The sequence below is a fragment of the Miscanthus floridulus genome, chromosome 17 (genome assembly GCF_019320115.1).
Source record: "Miscanthus floridulus cultivar M001 chromosome 17, ASM1932011v1, whole genome shotgun sequence".
Taxonomy (NCBI): Eukaryota; Viridiplantae; Streptophyta; class Magnoliopsida; order Poales; family Poaceae; genus Miscanthus; species Miscanthus floridulus.
Window position 1 is genome coordinate 14,432,988 of NC_089596.1, and position 6,637 is coordinate 14,439,624.

The 6,637-nt window shown below is 41.5% G+C and overlaps 1 protein-coding gene across 1 annotated transcript; it reads right to left on the reverse strand.

Moving 5' to 3' along the window:
- Positions 1-3,110: 3,110 nt before the first annotated feature.
- LOC136515280 (uncharacterized) lies at positions 3,111-3,966 on the reverse strand. Its single transcript, XM_066508919.1, is given in 2 exon segments — positions 3,111-3,633; positions 3,635-3,966. Coding segments are annotated over 2 exon segments (855 nt in total).
- Between the last annotated feature and the right edge of the window lie 2,671 nt (positions 3,967-6,637).

Consider the following 6,637-nt stretch of genomic DNA (forward strand, 5'->3'; position numbering starts at 1 on the left):
GAAGCTTTTGAACGAATTTCATGAGGAGACAGTGGTTTTGATCCTCAATATTCTTGACCCCCAGCCCTCCGGCGTCCTTGGCAGGACAGGCCCGCTCCCACGCAATGAGGCACTGAGAGCCATTGCACTTGTCTCCCCCAGTCCAGAGGAACGCATGCCGCCGGCTGTCAATCTTTTCACGCACCGTTTTTGGCACTTTCACGTTCAACCTAAAAGCTTCTGCACTTTTACTGTGGTGAGACAAAGTTTTGCTTCACATCTATTCTTGACATGATAAGACTGTGTGTTCTTATGATTACTCAATATGCATAGTTTATTTTAATTTTTTACGCTCCCACATGTTTTATCAAGTAATTTTTGTTGTGTGACTACCTTTTTTTCTCTTTCTACTTAACCAGCAGAAGTTTGTATCTGTGTTACAATTAACAAACTTATTATATGTTCCCATATATATATGGTTTATCGAATTGTGAGAAACCTAGCTAAGGTGACATTCAAGAGCTAACAATCTTTTTTTCCTAGTTTTGAACATGGATTTACCAAATTTTCTCAGTCCAATTGCATTTAATTTGTGTAATCACAACAATATGCTTGGAGTAATTACCCAACCTTCATGTGAAAGGTTGTTATTTGAATAGTGCATGATGAGTAACTTTTGTATTTTGCACTGCATCTTCTGAAAGGTTGTTATTTGAATAGTACTCAAAGGAGCGAAAAGCCACACTACCTCCCTACATGGATGATCTACCTCTATAGCTTAATTAAGCTCATTACCCAAACCCTCACTAACATCTCCAAAAAGGTCACTCACACAAACACCAGTTCAGAGACTTTAGGAGCAACACTAAGTCTACTGAACTCTACATGTTTCAAGTTACTCTCCTGATTTTGAGATTCTATTGACAGATGCCCCTAAAGATATTCCCAAATTATTAATATTCTATTGAACTTTATCATCCCAAAAAGATAAAAAATAATTTTCAGCGAGGAAACCTTTTTCAGTTGGTGTTTCTAAGTTTTTGCGTGGCTTGAGCTTTGACGCTTTTCTGTAGAGTCTTGGTCTCTTGTTGACACAAAGTTTGCTCCTGCTACTTGGTGTTGTTGGCTGCACTGTGTTAGGCAAACTGGGATTGCTCCCAGACTTCTGAGTTGCTCTTTGCTGCCTACTACACGGATGTTACGCGGCTTTTCTCAGTGAAGTGAGCATAAAAGATTGGTGTGGCAATACATAATCACAGAAATAGAGAGGATGCAATTGGCAGTGTTGTTGTTCCTAACGCACGTATGCAATGATGAACAGCAATTTGTTTTCATCGACAGACACCATATCTCATAAAGCTTGCTACTAGTCTTATAATCTGATGAGATCATGTACGCTCCTGTAATGCCTAATCCTTGAAGGCCTGTAGATGAACTTTTACTGCTACACTCTTTTAATTCATTGTTACTGATGAACGAAAACACTGACCATAACAAAGCTAGGAGCAGTGCTGAAAATAAATGTATAGAAACGAAACACAAATTGCTGCCAAATTCAAATTTTGGGTACATTTAGCCCTAGTCTAAGGACTAACGACTCGAACGACGACGACTCCTGATACTCCACCCCAACCTTGAGACTCTTACCATCTGACACACAATTGAAATCAAACAAACCAAATCATAAGATAGATTTTATTTCAAGCATGTCCCTGAACAGGTAGGCGTGCATTCTTGTGGATGGGCTCGGCGGCGGCCAGTGGATGGGCTCACTGGGCTTATCCATGGGTTTTCCTTTTTTATTGTTTTTTTTTATTTACCGAGGCGGGCATCCAACCACCTTGGTAAACATCCCATTTACCGTGACCTTTGCAGCGAGGCAATTGCGATGCCCGCCTCGGTTAATCGAATATGCCCGCTTCGGTTGAGTTTTCTGTAGTAGTGTAATGTTCTTAGTAAAAATAATTCATCCTGATAGTACAGTAAATCCAAAAGGTTTACTCAAAAAAATGTTGTTGTGATTTTTCTCAACACCCTTTTGAGTTTCCAACATTTACATGAAATAGAAAACATCTTTCTACTGTCATATGGTTTGATTTTGTTGATGCTTTAATTCTATTCTATTCAACGGGTTCTCTACTACTCAATGGAATAAGTTTTGCAGAATTATAGCTATATTAATTGTGCCACTGTAACAAGGAACTGCATTGATGTGACTGTTTCATGAACTGCAGCTCCAACGAAAGAAAGCTTTGTCATATGTAATACACAAAATACACTTGTTTGGTTGCACTGACTATCCAAGCTTGGATTAAAAAAGTGTGCATGTGTTTGCTTTTTCTGTAGAGTCTTGGTCTCTCTTGTTGACACAAAGTTTGCTCCTGCGACTTGGTGTTGTTGTGGCTGCACTGTTAGGCGAATTGGGATTGCTCCCAGACTTCTGAGTTGCTCTTGCTGCCTGCACGGATGTCACGGGGCTTTTAATTTCTCTCAGTGAAGTGAGCATAAAAGATTGGTGTGGCAATACATAATCACCGAAATAGAGAGGATGCAATTTGCAGTGTTGTAGTTCCTGACGCGTGTATGCAATGATGAATAGAGATATGTTTTCATCGACAGACACCATCATCTCATCATGGCTGCTACTAGTCTCCTAATCGGATGAGATCATGTATGCTGTTGTAGTGCCTAATCCTTGAAGGCCGTAGATGAACTTTACTGCTAGACTCTTTTAATTCACTGTCACTGATGAACGACGACACACTGACCATAACAAAGGAGCAGTACTGAAAATAAATGTATAAAAAAGAAACACAAATTGCTTCAAAATTCAAATTTTGGGTACATTTAGCCCTAGTCTAAGGACTAATAACTCAAACAACGACGACTCCTGATACTCCACCCTAACCTTGAGACTCTTACCATCGACACACAATTAAAATCAAACAAACCAAATCATAAGATAGATTTTATTTCATGCATGCCCCTGAACAGGTAGGCGTGCATTCTTGTGCCCTTTAGGGCTAGTTTGGAGTATTGATCATTCCCCATGGGATTGGAGGGAACTGAGAACAAAATCTGTTCATCCCCCCTTCAATCCCCATGGTGAATTTGTGTATCCAAACTAGCCCTTACATGGGCTTGGGCTTGATGAAGCTCTCAAGGCCGTGCTCCCAGAGCAGACGGTCGACGTCCTCATCAGTGGCCTGGCGTCCACTGCCATCGTCCAAGATGGCGTCCGCCACCTCAAGCAGATAGCTTCCACCACGGGGAAAGCCATCGTCCTTGTCATCGTCGTCAACACCCACACCAGCGGCGGGGGCAAGAGGATCCCCCACCGCCGCCTGCAGCGTATGTGGCACCGGCACCAGCACCGGCACGTCAGCTGCCATTGGGAGCGCCATCGCGAACGGTGGCACCATGAGTGGCTCCTGCAACGGCGCCATCAGGGGCTCCTGCGGTGGCACCAGCAGCAGCTTGGGTTCCAGCGGCGGCGACGGCAGCACAAACATCAGCGAGTTCGCCACCATCGGCGGCGCCATAGCAAGTGGCGCCACCATCAGTGGCTCCTCTTGCGACGACACAAGCGTCGACGTCGCAGCTTCTTCAGGTGCGAGCGGCGGCGGAACGGCCGCCATTGCGGCCGAGGTGGCGGGCGGTCGCCTTGTAGCTCTCGAACCTTTTCCCCATCTTCTTCAAGGCCTGGCGCAGGAAGCCCTTGTTGTCCAGCCTGTGCGTCTCCTTGGAGGCCTCAGGCAGCTCTAGATACCTCCGCATAATGCCCTTGGCCTCGTCAAGATCCTCCGGCCAGAACGCCGGCTCAGCGTTACCGGGGCCGTACACCACCATGGCCACAGGGATTTGGCAGAGGATGGAGAGCTCCTTGGCCTTCTCCAGCAGCGTGGCGCGGCGGATCCGGAACGTCGCGTCCCGCGCGGCGTCCTGGACGATCCATCGGATCTTGAGCTTCCCGTGATTACGAGGCATGGCACTAGCTACGCGAGGATCGGAACCCCTGGCCGGCGGACGGGATGCAAGAAAGGAAATTTGTTCGCTGCTGATGCGCTGCTATTGGTGGTTGGTGAGAGTGACGAGAGAAGGGGGCTCCTTTTGTAGCTGATCTGGCAGAGAGAAAAATGGAATGGAGTTATTGCCTCCAAAAAATGGTGTAGGAAGCTATGGTACAGCCTATCAGATACTCACTGGATAATTAATTATGTGAATAGAAAAAGATGTTTGTATTTATCGCTGGATATAGCTAGATACCTTTATTTATTATTTTTACGTCTTGTACATGGACAACTCACGGTAAAAAAAAATATTGTTCAATTCCATGCATGAAGGTGCAAAAAGGAAAAAAAACTGAAAAAAATTTGCCAATAGAGAAATACTAATTCTCTCTGTAGACACCATATATACGTCATTGTCGCCGTGTGTAAGATCTGTAGAGACTATACGACCATTCATCCGTATATAGAAAACCTCTACTAGAAATAGCCAGTAAACCTGCCTAGCAGTGTCATCTAGCCGTTTATGGCAGGGAAGAAGCAACACTACTGGTTGAGCCGACTTTGGATCGAAAATGTTTGGTTTAGAGAATCAAACCATTTTAGATGAGTTGATATAGTTCATTTCTCAAATTTAATGGAATGATTTAATTTGTTTATACTAGTACTAATTGTAAGCCTATTATGAAAGAGGTGGTGATGCATCAACTCATTCTATTTCACAAACCAAACAAAAAATTAAGAAATGGTGTGACGATGGACTGCCTCATTCCATAAAACAAACACCCATAAACTATTGGCAAGGCCACAAACCACCAGTTCATAACTGGTTTATGGCTTCACATAATTTTGTTATTGGGTTGAGCCATAAATCGGTGGTGATATGAACGTCGTCATTGCCAGCATTATGGTAGTGTCATGGCCCCCTCCCCCGCGCAAATTTACATCAATTATCACACTTGTCCTTTTGTTATATATCTTGGTGTTTTTACCATATTAGATAATGAGGCTACTTGTTGAACTAAATCTAACGTAAGTGGTTAAATTGAACATTAAAATGCTAAAGTATCCTTTCGTTCCAAAAAAAAAAGTTCTATATTTGAACCGAATCAAATTTTCTCAAATTTGACTAAGTTCATCGAAAATAAATCAATAATTATGTCTCTAAATAGGTTTACTAGAAATATATATTCCATGATTCATCTTATACATATTAGTACTTTTTGTACGAATTTACTCAAAAAGTGATTCATCGCATTTTCTGTAACAGAGAGAGTATATATGATCTATTATTGTTTATTTATAAAAAAATATTGCATATTATTGTTTTCAAAATAGTTTCCACAAGAATTCTAGCTTGATGAAAATCAAGCATGATAATGGATATGTAATGTTGGATATACAGTTTACATGCTCTAGAAAAATAATATATATAATAATGTTCAGGTAACATAATTGTGGCTGATTGAACTATATGTTATCAAAACCTAGATGTTGAATGATTTGTAGGCAGTAAAAATGTTGCCTTAAAGTTCATGTTTTCCTAATTACAAAGTAATTATTGACACATCGCCTCTCAAATCTCTATCTCTACCTCTATCTCTATCGATCTCTATCTCTATCAATATCTATATCTATATCCATATACAACTAAAAAGAATTAGTGGGTTTTGCCCACCTTCTTTCCAACCCAAACTTAAGTTGTTGGTTCTCCTAGTTTGCTTGATAATAATTTGATTCAATAAAAAATCAATAGTTTTTTTATTACTCAGTATTCATGGACGACCTTGAAACCTATATGGACTCATTTTGAACTGGTCCAGGACATCAAGGTGGAGTACGTGTCTCTAGGATGATCCCGCTAGTGTAACGACATGGCTTGCATACATAGCTTCTCTTTATTCCGAATGTGTTAGGGGCTTGTTTCAGATCTATATATAATGGACATAATGCTCAAGTTTTAGAAAACTTCACAACAGATGTTATTTAGTGTTGGCTGCAATTATAATATCCCTTTTATTAAGTTACATGTGTCAAATTTTGTGATGTCATGATTTTTTTGAACTAGTATAAACCCTATTTTCATAAACAACGGAAATCATGTACAGTGATAGGCTAGGCCGAAAAGGTTCAAAAGCAGCAGGACTGCAGATGAAAAGATCACATGCCTTAGGTGACCGACCTGCCTATTACACACAACCAACACCAAAACATCCCCCCCCCCCCCCCCCCCCAAACGGCCAAACGAACGATGGAGACTAGTAAAGCTATCATCACTAAAATCTCATTTGCAAGAGTTTAGAACAACAACAAAAACTATATACACAGATCAGATTTTCTCCCGATGTATGCCTGCCTTTTCTTCAGCTGTTAGCTCCTCATTAATGGTAACAATCTTCAAGTGGGGGTGTTGTAGCGATGCAATCATCATCTGTAGGGCAGTGCACAGTAGCACATTAGCTTCATTGACCACCTTCTCTTGAAGACTTGGCTTGAAGACACCTGACCAAAAAGTTAAGAAACAAGCATGCTCTTGTAACCACTTCACATGGATGCTTAATGATCTTTTTGTCAAAATAGGCTCTGCTTCGACACTTCCAAATTGCTCAACTGGTATTAGTAAAACATCCATCCATTTATCAGCTAGAAGC